Below are 14,543 nucleotides of genomic sequence, written 5' to 3'. Positions count from 1 at the left end.
AATGGCGGTTCATCTCGTATTTTATATATATTAAACTTTCCAGAAACCCTGCTGCTGGAAAACAGGTATACCAAGGAACAACGAGGGTGAATGCCCAATATATATTGTTCATTCTCCCGTTGGCACTACTTTCAGTCAAAGCTGACATTGAGAACGGAAACTAAACTTGCTTTCTTTTACTGACAACTTACGCCAGAGGTAATTATACTTGATAGATCCCCATAATTCGTTAAGAAAGCCACAATATTGAAACTCAAGGAGCTCCATCCGTCTTTCCATCTACCCATCATGTTCGCCCAAGCCGTCCTCCTCATCGCCTTCGTGTGCAACGTATCCGGCACACCCTACGTGGTTACCGACCCCAAGGACCTTCATAGCACCTGGTCCAGCGACGACTACAAAGCCACACACGATACCCATTCGATCCGGTGGGAGTTCACCGTGAAAGGAAGAAACGGTGTACCAGACCCAGGAAACTTTGCAGCTTCATGCCACGGCCTGCAGGTGATTTCGGACGACCTTGATCTGACGGGGAAGCCTGGCTTTGAGCGCTGCAACGACACAGCTTATGAAGCACGCCAGTACTTTTCTGGGGAGTACACGACTGTCGAGGTTCGTCGCACTGATTATCCTGATCTTGGGAAGGAGGTGCAGATCTCGGCTACGGCGAATTATACTTCGACCAACGACAACATTGTTAATGGGCACTTGAAGTTTGGCGATTTCCAGACTAAGTTCATTTCTACACCTATTCAGGGTTAGCATTACGTTATAGAATTACTTATCTATAATTTATATATGGAACATCATGCTTTGAATATCTCGTTGGCGCTCAATGTATATCCCCCTCTTCACCTGTAACGTGATCACCTTCGTGTGTATATTGGCATATCTTATTCCCAGTATTATGCTGAACAGAAACACTTTGAAAAAAGAGAATGAAAATGTTAACGTTCTATGTATAGCAACGATCTCCATCGTGTAAGGTGGCGGCCAATCTTACCGCAAACGCAACATCAGGAATCATATACCATACTTTTTCAAACGCAATCTCAAGATCCCCGAATTGCTATCTCGCAATATTCAGAACATTCTCAATTATAGCCTCGAAGTCGCCAGAATTATAACTCCCGGCATTCACTCCGAGAGTCGCTTATCTAAGAACCTTCCCCAACCCACTAGTTACCCCTCCCTCTTCCGCCCTCGGATAAAGCACCATCTATCGGAAAACGATCTCTTAATCAACTCATACCTTTCTCTTTATCCAAGTTCTCCTCTTATTTTTACTGGAATATTCTCAACTTTCATTGGAAATAGCAGTCATGGCAACTTATCATATTCGTGACGTTGATAACCGTGTAGAGGGGCGTCTTGCTCTTGTCACAGGAGCCAGGTACAACATGCACCCTTATGATCCATTCAATGCTAATTATTCTCAGTGGCGGGATTGGTTCAGCTATTGCCAGAGCTCTTGCAGCAGAGGGTTGCGATGTTGTACTCCATTGCAATGCCAGTCTTGTGAGTTACCCAAATCAACAGAATGTCCCATACTAAACCACGTTTCCAGCATAAAGTCGAGGCTCTGTCTAAAGAACTAACATCAGCTCACCCCGGTCAACTCTTCCCTTGTGTCTCAGCCGATCTCAGTTCTCGCGACGAAACTCGCGGCTTGGTCGACAAGGTCTTTCAAGACTCTAGCATCTCTGCCAAGCACAAAGCAGTATCCATTCTCGTTGCAAACGCTGGTCTCGGTAGGCGTATTAGAGACATTCAGAACATCGAAGAAGATGACTGGGACTCGGTCATGGAAGTCAACGCGAGGAGTCAGTTTGTGGTGGTGAAGGCCTGCTTGCCTGCTATGAGGGCGCAAAGCTGGGGCCGTGTGATTCTGGTCGGAAGTATTGCGAGTACCGGTGGTGGTATTAATGGGTGCCATTATGCGGCAACCAAGGGAGCTCTGAGGTAGGATATTGATCATCATGGTCAGAGAGACGATAACTGATATCTAAAAGCTCGATGGGCAAGAATCTTTCGACTGTCCTGGCTGGCGAGGGAGTCACAGTCAACACTGTAAGTTATAAACAATTCACCCCCCCCCCCCCCGGCAAATACTGATAGTAGGTCCAGATTCTCCCCGCAATGATTGGCTTTACAGACATGATCCCAACGCCAAAAGAAACGTGAGTGCTCTCCACAGTCTGAAGGTTCCCCTAAAGAAGCTGACCCGAGACCTCAGAACATGGACAAGAAAAACCGATCTGGAGGAACTCAAAGAAACGGATCCAGGCCTGGCAATTGCAGCAAGCGTCCCAGTACGCCGCCTGGGCCATCCTCAAGAAGTTGCCAACATCGCTGTCATGTTAGTAAACTCTCTATCATTTTAGATAACTTCTAACGTTTCGAAGGATGGCAAAAACTGGATATCTCACAGGGCAAGATATCATCTTGTCTGGTGGTTTGAAGTAGACCCATAGTTTCTCAAGGCTCTGTGCGTATGACTCTGTTAGTTCAGGTGCGACAAAGACCAAAAAGAACATACAACACCGGGGATTCGCTGGTCGTCACCGACCCAACTACTAATCCGGCGCTTCGCAGCTTGACGATGGGGGAGCGGACGGGACCCCGTATTCTCTACGAGCTTTGGTCGTATGTGGTAGGAGGTCGGAGTAATGTCCGTTATAAAGGAGGAACCAGACAGATGGGAGGAGTATACAGTGGTGAATAACGGGCCTGGATGTTCCCTTTCCCTAGCTGAGATCTAAAAAGAGACTGTTGAAACACCAAGGTGTTTACCTACAATAATTGTTAAGTAGACAGTCTGCCCGTCGACTGCCTCTATCTTTCACCAACGAACTGAGACCTTCATGATGAGTTAGCAATTATTATTATATACAGTGAAGACAAAAGCAAAAATTCAGTTTGTGCACTTAATCGACAAAAGACATATATCTGGAGCGACGCAGGCCTGATTCGAACAGACGCCTCCGAAGAGAATAGATTTCTAGTCTATCGCATTAGACCACTCTGCCACTGCGCCTTGATGCTTCCTGATTGGTTGAAACCCTTGGCCCAGATTTGCAACATATTGCTCCATTGATGTTCTCTCGGCCCCATCTTCATTACTGTTGATGAGGTTCTAAGACCTATTTCAGCTGAAATCCCCCAAAGCCATTCTCAGTACAATCTTTCAGCGTCTTGGTATAAGTTGGAACACCGCCGAGGTAGATCAAGCACTCGCGGGGCTTGCCTGGGATATTATCTCCCATATACCACTAAAAGAAGTTAGCTATCTGGATTTCATCCACGAAAATGAGTTCAACATACCGACTTGGTGCTGGGTAAAAGAGAAGCACTAGCAATGTCCCGGACCTTGGCTCCCCATTCAGCCTCTGCGTCTTCACGGGCCTCAATCTTGTGACGGCCATGGGTCGACATGTACTTCATAACCTTGACAATGAACTCGCCCTGTGACTCAGCGCATGTCGGGCCATTGCACAAAGCCGTCGGTGCTTGTGGTCCATATGTGAAGAACATATTCGGAAACCCAGCAACGGCCATGCCAAGGTACGTTTTCGCGCCAGTCTCCCACTTACCAGCGAGTTTCACGCCCGAAACACCTCGGATGTCGATATCCTTCAGACCGCCAGTGATGGCATCGAAACCAGTTGCGCAGACTACAACGTCAAAATCCCACTCCTTCTCAGTTGTCTTGATACCACGTTCTGTAACTTCAACGACTGGCGTGGCGTTGACGTCTACCAAGGAGACGTTGGGTTGGTTGAATATCTCGTAGAAACCGTTCTCAAGAGAAATGCGCTTGCAGCCGAAACTGTATGGCTGTTTCTCTGGAGCTAGAATCTCTTGGAGACGAGGATCCTTGACGCGAGATCGAACCTTGGATTTCCAGAACTTATAGGCCTCGGCATTGGAGTCCTCTCTAAAGATCATATCTTGGTAGTTCGCAAGCCAGAACTTAAAATCGCCATGGGTCCATAGTTCTTCATATACTGCACGACGCGTCTCGGGTTCATCGCTGAAAGTGTCGCGGGGATAAAAGTTGAAGTCAAATCCACCAAAGCTAGCATGTCGACCTTTGAAGACCTCGTTATAACGCTCTTCGGAAATCGACTTGTCGTTTCGAGAATATTCGATCTGCTTCATGGGGAGTGCCATATTGGGTGTTCGTTGGAAGAGCACAAACTGGCTCGCAACTTGGCTAAGGTCTTGTGCGAGCTGGACGCCCGTGGAACCTGTTCCGATGACAGCAATCTTCTTGCCCTTCAGATCAGGTTCCTTTGCAGGCCAGTATGAAGGATGGATCCAGAGACCATTAAACTTGTCGATACCCTTCCAGTCAGGCGTGTGTCGCTTGGCCGCAAAACCAGTGTTTAAGAATAAGTATCGCGCGACGAATTTCTTGCCGTCCTTACTCTCGATTTCCCATCTGTTCGCTTCTTCGTTCCAAACAGCCTTGGAGATATACGTGTTGAAGAATGTGTCCTTGCGGAGATTCCATTTCTCAGCTACGTAGGAGAAGTACTCTCTCAGCTCAGCGCTGCCAGGGAAGCGTTGCGTCCAGTTCCAATCGCGCCATAATTCGGGGTCAGAGAATTCGTAGTGAGGTATGGCGCTGTCAACTCGAGCACCTGGGTATCGGTTCCAGAACCATACGCCCGCGTAGTCAGAGGCCATGTCAACGAGTTTGACATTGTAACCCTCTTCACGGAGACGCTTGAGTTGGTAGACACCGCCGAACCCGCCGCCGACGATGAGTGCGTCGAGAACTGTTGTATTGACAGTCATGGTGTTTTCTCTTGTGATAAAACAAGACTGAAGATGGTTTGTTTTGAGATAGAGACTTGGTTGGCCGTGGGATCAGAAGGCTCAGCATATGCCAAATCCTATTCAGAAATGACAATGTTACTTGGTTATTTATGCTTTAAGTATTGAGCTCTATTAGAGGTATATATACTTAATCTGGCGTTCTCTGAATATCCTGTCCTCTGACAGTCTTCGGGAGACTTACACAGCCTAGAGTTTCCCGGAGCATCGGAACCTAGTCCGGAATACCTCACGAGGCAGTCTGAGCTTCGGCAGTCATAAATATCTTCCACGTTAATAATCACTTCCATATATGTTTCCATCAATTTGGAAACATAATTAGTCAAGCGATGTCCTTATCTTTCGGCTCGGATGTGGTGTTTGTCATCGGTATTTGGGCGCTACATCCGAAGAATCTACTTGAGGTTCTGTTCCGCGGAACAACTGACAATCTTCCGAAGAAGCACCAAGAAGCCGATAATTAACTCCTGTAGATCCACAGGTCCTATGAGCCGAAGAATCAATTCAGTAAAAACATTAATAAAAAAGGCCTCTCCTATGAGCATTACTTCCTCTAACCTCACAAGAGCAGATAGTGAGCCCTCCGGATTGTCCCATTCCATAGTCGCCTTGAATAAGGAGATTCCCCGTCTAATCCATAAGATACAACAAGCATCCAATATGTCTTCTTACGCTGACTCCTGGGTTCAGGTGAGTCCCCACGATACTCCATCTGTTATATACTGACCCGTACAGTTTGAAGAGTCTCTGGGTGGCGTTCGCCCGGTCTTAAAGGGCTCCGCGGAAGAAATGAGAGATCAATTCAGCGGACTCGGCTCTCTCCTTGCATCTCAGTCTCCTCCTTTTCCAGAGAATAAGTTGAAGGTCAGTGATGGAGAAGTAGGTGGGGTTGCATATCGGACGTACACGCCTCATGGCTCTGAAACCAAGGAATTTCCCATCGGTGTTTTCTATCACTCTGGAGGTTTTGTTGTAGGGAACCTTGACTCTGAGGATGGCTTTTGTCGAAATATCGCACTGAAGGCCAACGTGGTTATTTTGAACGTTGGTTATCGATTATCTCCAGAACACAAGGCTCCAACACATTTAGAGGATGCTGTGACTCTTTACGAATGGGTAAGTGGGATAGCGAGTTCTCACCCTATCTATGTGTACCTACACAGAGAACCTTTGCTAACGATTTCGATTCGTTAGGCTTTCAACAACACAGAGATCATTGGCGGCAATTACTCTAATATGTTTACCATCGGCACATCTGCTGGTGGTGGACTTGCCCTTGCAGTTGCCCGAAAGGTGGCCCTTGGCCAGACAAATCTTCCTACGGATTCTATCAAGGGTGTTGTTGCACTTTGCCCAGTTGCATTCCACCCACGAAACATTCCAACAAAGTTCCAGACGAAACACTCGTCCTACAAGGAGAACAAAGATAACGTACCCATAGTCGATGAGGAATCACTTCTGCAGATGTTTGACAACACTGGTATCGATCCTAACGACAAGAACTACTTTCCAATGCTGGACGATAGCTGTTTGAAGATATTCCCTCGGACATATGTCGTAACTTGCGGCATGGATACACTACGGGATGACGGAAAGGTTCTTTACGATAGCCTCTCCTCGGCTGGCGTGCCTACCAAGACCAACCACTATGGTAACATGCCTCATTGTTTCTGGATAGTCCCATCTTTACCCGAGACTGAGGTGTTCTTGCACGAGTTGATAAGCGGGGTCACCTGGGCCATCAAGAGTAGTAATTAGTTCAGCAGGAGTTTGTATATGGATACATCTCTTAGAGTTACCCGATGTCACTTTTAATGTAACAACTATATCAAACCATAGAGGACCTTCTGGACACGGATGTCACAGTCCAAACGCCAAATTATTCGTCCCCATATTCCCTTCAACCTCGAGACTACATACATCTACAGTTGAAAAGAGAGGAAAACTAGCATCAAATGAGTCGAACTCGATTGTTGTAGGCGTGGGAAGTGAGAATGCTTCCAAAGCTTCATGCGGCAACATACCCATCAGCCCCCCATCCATGTCTTCAATAGATTCTTCGAATGACCAAGTATTAAGGACTTCATCGCTTTGGCTGAAAACACTCAGAGACGTTGTATTTGCTTTTTCATGAGGATTCGGAGTCTGTGGCCTAGATCCATCGTGGACAGTACCAAACAGATTCCGCACAAGAAGACTCTGTCTCTCCATTTTCCGGCGTGCCCTCTCGTCAACGTATATGTTGCAAGCTGTTTGTAGGTTATCGATAGTTTGTAGTGCACCCTTGGCGACAGGATCATGGGTACTGAACCTGGCCATCAGGGATCTTACACCGATCATACTTTTCTCAAGAGGGAAAATATGATCCAAATCATTGAAGTATGCGGTCCCAAGTACCAGCGCTGCAACAAATAACGAGTTCACGACAAACGGGAGACGTTTTGGAATTTCTCGATTGTCTCCCATTACTTTCAGGAGGTCAACTGTCCGCACAGCAGAGTCAACGCAGGAAAAAGCGAGGACTTGCTCTGGCTCAATTGCAGCAGTTGGGGGTTCCCACTGACTCATGTCCTGCGCGGATTTGTTCATGTGTTTAGAAGCGCTTTTTGTCAAGGAGGGTCGAGAAAGTAGCATGATTGTCCAATAGTAAGCTTCTTTAAGGTGGCATAGACCGATATTTGGCGTTTCCTTCCCGTCGGCTTCGTCAATGAATTTCGACGGTTTTATGCTATCAGTAGCCAGACCCAAAGGGAACTTAGTCGCCCATTTCCGATGGTGCTCACTGATCCGCTCCAAGTGGGTGTTTGAGACTTTTCGCGGAGAGTAGATATTGGTAAGGATATCTTCAAAGATAGCGCAGAGATCATTAGAAGCCGAGTAATTCTCGTCGATGCCCGTGTTTCGAGTTTCGTGTGTTGATGGTGGACGACCAAGAGATGCGCTCATGAAGAGATCCAGAACGCGGAGAACTTTCCAGAGCCTCTCTCTTAGAAGATATTCAGAATGCTTGAAATGCTTGTTGATATCGTGTCGCTGGATGCCGAGAGCGTATGCCGCGCGGACAGCGCTGCCGAGGTACATGAAAGCGGCGTTCCGTCGTGATGCACCTAAGAGGTACATGGTAATGAGAATGTTAGACTGGACGGCGGATATGCTGATGTCGTCCATGATGATGGAAGCGGTCAGGAAGCGGCCGTAGTTGAAATACTGCTCCGCTTCCTGGTCCTTGTTCTCAGGACATGTCTGGGCTCCAATGGCAAATATGAGAAAGAAAAGAGCTACTGAGGCTTTATCCTCTGGTTCATCAGAGCACTTTTGGTACCAACATACTATAGACTGGCTGATTTCTCCTTCTTCGAAGAGGTTGAGTACGCAACTGGTTGAGCGGAAGAACCAGGAGACTAGATAGCGAGCCTCCTCCTCTTCGGGCATGAACGGCGTATCATCCATGATGTTGACGAGCCACGCGGTGCTGTCCGACGGCTTGGCCTCAACCATGAGATGCTGTAGAGCGTCTTCGGTGAAGGCACAGGGACCGACTGAGTCACGCACCAGACGTCGGATAATCTGTAGAAAGGACAAATTTGCTGCGTCACCAACGAAGACGAATTTTCCATGGCCATCTTGCACGAGCGTAGAGAGCTGTGGACGATCTGTATGGGCTTTGTGTAAATCATGACCTGACTGGCTGCTGAGTTGAGACAATGTTTGGTCAAAGACTTCGATAGAAGAGGAGATGCTTGGTGATATTAAGTCCTGTGGCTCGTCTCTACTAGATGTAGGGTTGACGTAGTTGGGTTGTACATTCCGAGCCCTGCGCTTTGTTGTCGGAGAAGGGGTAAAACTGCATTCGGCATCCACTCCGCGGGTGATGCAACGGCTACACGGTTGGCGACCGTCACAGCGCTCTTTGCGACGTTTGCAAGTGTAGCAGGCATTGGCGCATCGACGGCGCTCGCTGTCTTTGAGTTTACGAGAAGGCATTCTTCTTGGAAGCCCTGTAAGCAGAAGTCTCTATAAGTAGAGGTAGAGACTGAGTACGAGTACACTCAAGACTTCTGGGGACGAATAACATTTAAGACATCCAACGGGGATTTGCGGGCGACCCAGAATGCGGGGTTAGAATCTCCCCAGGTACGCTAAAGGAAGCGAACCTATTAAGGCAAATTGATATCTGGTTTAGCCTTGACTAGAGACGGCCACGTCTGGAGAACCCGGTAGCGGGCTGAGTTCAGCTACAGTCTATACACAGGGCATTGCACGATGAGCATGACCATCGTGGCTTCTTTTAACTACAGAATCTTAATTTGTGCTTCCTTTGTTTTCCATGTCATGCATCTCGTAACTTTCTCGCTAATGACACAAAGCATAGCAGTCCATACGGCAAGTATGGAATTGTACCTGTTGCCTGTGGGGTCTACGTCGCTTTCAGCTTTTTCTGAAGACTGCCAAGTGGTTTTTAATCTCTGCCAACCAGTAACATAACAAAGCACGTGACTTGAGAAGTAAATAGCGAAAATTTCAGTTCGCAATATATAGTTACTGTCTCTAATAGTGGGTAGGAAGATCAGTAACAAAGATGGTGTGGGGGAGTAGAACCAAGCTCAATTCTCTCGGCTCAGCCGAGGTGAAGTGTGTGGAGGGACAGGTCTACCCCACAACCATCGGAACCCCACATGTGACCGCCCCAGATCCGATCCGATGCAGGACACTACAGCCGATTGTTAATAGCTGTTGTATAAGCTATTTCATGTACACTAGAAGAAATACAGGGGAACTCTGTGGCTATTGCATTGAACAGATTGGTTATAGGAACAGCTTCCAGCTTATTTGAACTAAAATATACCCATGGGAGGAGGAAAGCTTCAGACCAAAGAAACAGATGCCATTAACTCGGAGACGAAACTCAAGCATACTGAATTCTATTCCCCTTCTAGAGCTGAGGCCCTACCTCTCTAAGCCAAGTAAGTTGGTGCTGAGCTTGGGCTCAGGTGCCGAAGCAGGCCTATTTTTGAGATTGAAGACCCCAGTCAAGGTCCGGTTGAATATTATAGGACACCCCTATAAATTAATTAAAGTAAAATATTCTAACTCTATACTTAACTTGCAATTAATATTACTGAGATATCTTTATTTATGTTAGCATCTACTTGTCTTTATTGTAAATAGAAGTAATGCAAAGCTCGTCATAATTCTCCTACTACTGTTTTCCATAGCTAGTAGGCTATATCATTAACCTGCCAGTCCTGCCTGTAAAGCACCAGAATCAAGCTCATCAAAACTAGTAGCCTAAACCGGAACAAGCTTTCCGCCTCTGCGCGACCAGTCAGTTCTTGAGCACAGGTCAACACGGTGGCTCTTGAGCTATACACCTATCCTAGTATGGAGAAATCTTACACGTAGCAGAAGCGCAACGATAGGGATTCCCTTCGAAGTCAACGAGCTTATCTTGGCAGTCCTCCCAGGATAAGACATAGTCATAAGAAAGCGGAATCATTTCGGTCTTGTCATGATTGAGCACGAAGATAATGTATCCGAAAGCATCTCGAGATACCATGTGCAAATTCCGGAATTCCGGAATTCCTTGGGGACCGCCTCCGAAAATCCGACGCTAAAAATGAAAAGAGTAAGCATTGGTAGCACTCATTGGGCTGTACCTAATAAATGCGTTGTCTTTCTCACATTTTAGGTTAGAGTTACTGGGCAGATCGCCTTCCTTTATCAAGTGATGTTGGGGGGAGACAAACCCAACCTTGACAGCATTGTTAGAACGCTAGTCAGAGTGTCATATAGAAAAGCGACTTGTCATTCTAGTGGATAATTTATGAATGACTCGGCCTCAAGGATAGCAACAGTGACTTAATAGAAGCTCGTACAACTCGTAACTGGTATGGAATTGTGGCTGTATGCCTTGAGAATTCAGAGACGGGAATGGGCGACTTACGAGGGGAATAAATACTTAAATGCAAAAACATGGCTTAGCTTCACGCATAATTAATTGACAAGAAGTCCCTACATACTATTGTACAATTGGTGGGCAGTAATGCAATGCATGCGCTGGGATACTGAAGTTCTGTTATGGTCCCAGCGAACCGACACTATCGACTTTTAACTCTGCTAAACTTTTCCTTCTGTTCTTGGAAGAGCTTGCATCTTTGTCAGCAATAAATGTTAGAAACTTGCAGTTCAACTTGACGTCTCAATTGTTTCAATACGATCCGGACTCCGGACATTGGAAAGAATCCAAATCGTATGTTTCTTGCATGTCCTAGCATGCCTATATTAAATGTGAGACTTGGCTGTAGTAGTCTACTACTATTCCTATCAGCTTTTGCATTTACTCTGTCATGCTGTCCAATTATTGCTGTTTACATATGCTTCCCAACACTCCCGAAGCCTGCCCTTCTCCGTATGTTCCTGCCAGCTTCTTCTTCAACCAAGGAATCTCCTCCAAAGAATATCGATACGCTCTGAACAGCGCATTTGATTCCCCGGGGAATATCTTCGCAGTGGCCCGATCAGGGTAGGGAGCAAAATGCGGGTTGATAAACTCCCAGCAAACGTATCCATCCTTTGTAACCTCAAACAACCGTCCAAAGGCACTCTCACACAGTAACGTGTTTCCGTTCGCTAATCTCTGCGCACTGCCCATGAAGGGTGTAAAGAAGTTATGCATCTGTGAGCGGTCCCTGTACTCCCAGACGATTTTCTTGGTCTGTCTATCAACTTCGATGGCGCGGGTATAAGTGATAGATTCGCCGTTTCGGAAAGCTCCATTGTCGAAGATGAGAATGTTGCCGTTGTCGAGCTCAGTGGCGTTGTGTTGTTGAGCAAGAACTTCTGGGCCGAGCTTCCAGACGATGTTGCCGGTAGATCTCTCGATGATAATGACGGCTGATACTGATCGGAGCGATGCGAGGATGTGTTTTCCGTCGCGCATGGGAATAACGGAGTTGATGAGCGGGTAATGCTCTCGGGTATAGTGAGGTTGAAGGGGGTATTCGTCTCGTGGGAGACTCTCCGAGACCTTCCATTGCCAGACGAGATTGCCCTTCTCATCAACTTCATTGATGGTGTCGGCGTAAGTGATGCCATCGATCTCGCTGCCGCGGACACCACCGATAACATTCGCTGAATCCTCAGGCGACAGAGCCTCAAGACCGGTATAAAGAAAGCGACCATCGCCATAGTGATATTGATCATGATGACCTAAGTCATCTGTAAACTGACGGACCACTCTTCCATCCGGGTCAAGCTCACTCATCACTCCACCACCATACTTGTTGAAGAAGGGAAAGGGAAATGGGCCTCCATCTTTGGTAGTGAGCTCAGTCTTTCGAAGAGTGTTGACAGCAAGATTTCCATTGGTGAGAATTCTAGCATGACGACCAATTCTCCCGGGGAGTTTCCACGAGTGGACTTCATTGCCGTCAATGTCGACAAGGTGAGCTGTGTCGCTGGTCAGGGGGCAGAAAAGGGTGTAGCCGCCGAAGGACTTAGCCTTGTCGACACCTGTGAGACCGACGCCACGTCTTTTTAGTGTGTTTTGTTCCATGGCAGAAGCTTAATCTGTTGACTTTGTGTTGATGGTGATTGTTGGAGCTTGGGTCTTGGTGATAGTTTCAAAACCTGTTGAAAGATTGCCTTGCTCGATGGCTTATCCGATCTGAAGACAATATCAGCACTCTGGACTTTGCCTTGTACTTGTAGACAATTCTCTCCTTGTAAAATGGTATCTTCAAATAAATATTGGCGTGATATTGCGAAAACGTCAATCTACGGCATCCCGGCGGTAAGCCTGCGGGATACCGTCGGGATGCCGTCGGCTGATAACGATCCGACGGTCCCTCCTTATCACCGCCGGCGCCATCTCATCTTATCAAGTCTTCCAATAGGTTAACTCAATTCAGCACGCCATTATCGTCGCCATGGTATCTTCAACACCATACAGGTCTGGGCATATCGCTTATCAGGACATCATTATTGCTTTGGCAGGAAGTTAGTATATAGACCGTAACATTGTTCGATATCATCATGTTAGAAACCACCATTGCTTCAAGCTCCAAGATTGTTGGGTTTGACAGTTAACTTCTTGTTACAATGAGTTCCTTTTCTGAAAAGAGTCAGCCGGTTCAGTCCAAGACTTCAGAACATGATGGCGATGTTATTCAGGATGAAGCTATTCATGTTCCGGGTTATGATCCTACCCTTACCATTGAATCTGGAGAAACCAGGAGAGCTCTGCTCAAAGTTGATTTCTTTATCCTGCCCTTTATCGTTCTTTGTTTCTGCTTCCTCCAATTCGACCGTACCAACATCGGCAACGCGTTGACTGATACACTTCGAACTGACATCAACATCGATAACTCAGACATTAACTTAGCCCAAACTCTCTTCACGGTAGGCTTCATCGTGACAGAGTTGCCCTTCAACATGATCAGCAAGTACATGGGCCCTGAGAGATTCCTTCCCATCACCATGTTCCTCTGGGGCATTACTACCTGGTCTCAAATCTTCCTGAAAAACGCACACGGTTTATGTGCGGCTCGGTTCTTTATTGGTGCCCTTGAGGGTGGTTATATCCCCGGTTTTGCTCTTTACATCTCGCGGTACTATACGAACCAAGAGCTTGCTTTGAGGTATGCCATTTTCTGGGCATCAAACAGCTTTGCTGGTGCTCTTGGTGGGCCTCTGTCTATTGGTCTTCTTTCACTTCGTGGAAGAGGTGGTCTTCACGGATGGCAATGGCTGTTCCTAATTGGTAGGCTATACAACTCTTAGACATGACTCAATACTAATAGATGATAGAGGGCGTCTTGACCTGCTTCCTCGGAGTCCTCGCATACCTATACTTTCCCCATAACGCTGCGAAACCCAAGACCTTCTTTGGCAGGTCATTCAACATCTTCACCGAGCGTGAAGCTTCCATCATCGTCACCCGCGTCATCCGCAACGATCCTACCAAGGCCCTCCGATACGGCCAACCAGTTCTGCTGTCACATATTGTCGACACCTTTACTGACTGGAGATTATATGGGCATCTTGTCGCTGGCCTTCTGTCTATGGTCATGATCTCGCCGATGAACACATACGCTCCCTCCATCATCAAGTCTCTAGGCTTCACCTCACTCCAAGCCAACGGTCTCAACTCCGTCGGCAGTGTCTGCGCCTTGATCTGGTCAGTAACTTTGGCATTCAGCAGTGATCACTTCCGTGAGCGTGGTTTCCACATTGCCCTTGGCTACCTCTGGGGAGCTGCTGGTCTACTCTGGCTGGCGCTTGCACCAAATGGCGTGTCGAAGTGGACTTTATATGGCGGTGTTGTCTGGACACAAATGGGGATGGGATGCGTTCAAGCCATCAGTGCTGCATGGCTCACGACTAAGATGCAGGATTACAAGAGACCTGTTGCCTTGGCTGCTTATGTGATGAGTATCCAGCTTGCTAACTTTCCTGGTAACCAGCTTTTCAGAACTCAAGGTATGCACAAAGCCACTTTGTCAAGTTCAGAGCTAATTGTAACTAGATGCTCCCCGTTACACTCGCGGACTGAGCATTGCTGCTGGTTGTGCCATTGCTGCTGCGGTTGTTATTCTCGTCTGGAAGTTGCTTTACCGACTCTTTGATAATGGTGATGCTGGTGTCGAGGCAAAGTTCCAAGTTGCTTCTGAGGAGACTAGAAGTGAGATTTAAAGCATAGT

At 47.1% G+C, this 14,543-nt stretch overlaps 7 protein-coding genes and 1 non-coding gene across 8 annotated transcripts; 4 read left to right on the top strand and 4 right to left on the bottom strand.

Annotated features, from left to right (window-relative positions):
• Positions 1 to 130: 130 nt before the first annotated feature.
• FOBCDRAFT_249980 (uncharacterized protein) lies at positions 131 to 792 on the top strand. Its single transcript, XM_031178118.3, has 2 exons — positions 131 to 198; positions 262 to 792. Exon 2 carries the CDS (start codon positions 289 to 291, stop codon positions 760 to 762), a length of 474 nt encoding a protein of 157 aa, XP_031044005.2. The 5' UTR covers positions 131 to 198; positions 262 to 288; the 3' UTR covers positions 763 to 792.
• Positions 793 to 1,322: 530 nt separating this feature from the next.
• On the top strand, positions 1,323 to 2,488 carry FOBCDRAFT_292492 (uncharacterized protein; the record flags this gene model as incomplete). Its single annotated transcript, XM_031178119.3, has 7 exons — positions 1,323 to 1,393; positions 1,440 to 1,518; positions 1,568 to 1,962; positions 2,013 to 2,070; positions 2,128 to 2,180; positions 2,237 to 2,359; positions 2,406 to 2,488. The coding sequence occupies 7 exons, from the start codon at positions 1,323 to 1,325 to the stop codon at positions 2,464 to 2,466; spliced, it is 840 nt and encodes a 279-aa protein (XP_031044006.1). The 3' UTR covers positions 2,467 to 2,488.
• Positions 2,489 to 2,955: 467 nt separating this feature from the next.
• Positions 2,956 to 3,037, bottom strand: FOBCDRAFT_t101. Its single transcript has one exon. It is a non-coding gene; the product is annotated as a tRNA-Ser (tRNA).
• A 106-nt stretch (positions 3,038 to 3,143) lies between these two features.
• Positions 3,144 to 4,803, bottom strand: FOBCDRAFT_273247 (uncharacterized protein; the record flags this gene model as incomplete). The annotated part of the gene is made up of 2 exons (XM_031178120.2): positions 3,144 to 3,272; positions 3,325 to 4,803. The coding sequence occupies 2 exons, from the start codon at positions 4,801 to 4,803 to the stop codon at positions 3,144 to 3,146; spliced, it is 1,608 nt and encodes a 535-aa protein (XP_031044007.2).
• Positions 4,804 to 5,502: 699 nt separating this feature from the next.
• Positions 5,503 to 6,600, top strand: FOBCDRAFT_200796 (Alpha/Beta hydrolase protein; the record flags this gene model as incomplete). Its single annotated transcript, XM_054704336.1, has 3 exons — positions 5,503 to 5,532; positions 5,578 to 5,958; positions 6,037 to 6,600. 3 exons carry the CDS (start codon positions 5,503 to 5,505, stop codon positions 6,598 to 6,600), a joined length of 975 nt encoding a protein of 324 aa, XP_054560311.1.
• Positions 6,578 to 8,826, bottom strand: FOBCDRAFT_318837 (uncharacterized protein; the record flags this gene model as incomplete). Its single annotated transcript, XM_031178122.3, has 1 exon — positions 6,578 to 8,826. The coding sequence occupies one exon, from the start codon at positions 8,824 to 8,826 to the stop codon at positions 6,703 to 6,705; it is 2,124 nt and encodes a 707-aa protein (XP_031044009.2). The 3' UTR covers positions 6,578 to 6,702.
• A 2,384-nt stretch (positions 8,827 to 11,210) lies between these two features.
• FOBCDRAFT_239341 (ASST-domain-containing protein) lies at positions 11,211 to 12,397 on the bottom strand (the record flags this gene model as incomplete). Its single annotated transcript, XM_059610247.1, has 2 exons — positions 11,211 to 11,244; positions 11,280 to 12,397. The coding sequence occupies 2 exons, from the start codon at positions 12,395 to 12,397 to the stop codon at positions 11,211 to 11,213; spliced, it is 1,152 nt and encodes a 383-aa protein (XP_059464758.1).
• A 545-nt stretch (positions 12,398 to 12,942) lies between these two features.
• On the top strand, positions 12,943 to 14,535 carry FOBCDRAFT_239340 (major facilitator superfamily domain-containing protein; the record flags this gene model as incomplete). Its single annotated transcript, XM_059610246.1, has 3 exons — positions 12,943 to 13,603; positions 13,651 to 14,298; positions 14,369 to 14,535. 3 exons carry the CDS (start codon positions 12,943 to 12,945, stop codon positions 14,533 to 14,535), a joined length of 1,476 nt encoding a protein of 491 aa, XP_059464757.1.
• Between the last annotated feature and the right edge of the window lie 8 nt (positions 14,536 to 14,543).

Source organism: Fusarium oxysporum, chromosome IV (genome assembly GCF_013085055.1).
Source record: "Fusarium oxysporum Fo47 chromosome IV, complete sequence".
Classification (NCBI taxonomy): Eukaryota; Fungi; Ascomycota; class Sordariomycetes; order Hypocreales; family Nectriaceae; genus Fusarium; species Fusarium oxysporum.
The sequence above is the reverse complement of the archived record's forward strand: the minus strand, read 5'-3'. Positions and strand labels throughout refer to the sequence as shown.

Bases quoted from the DNA above. Each gene is read 5' to 3' on its own strand.
- FOBCDRAFT_249980 (XM_031178118.3), top strand. From the start codon at position 289: ATGTTCGCCCAAGCCGTCCTCCTCATCGCCTTCGTGTGCAACGTATCC.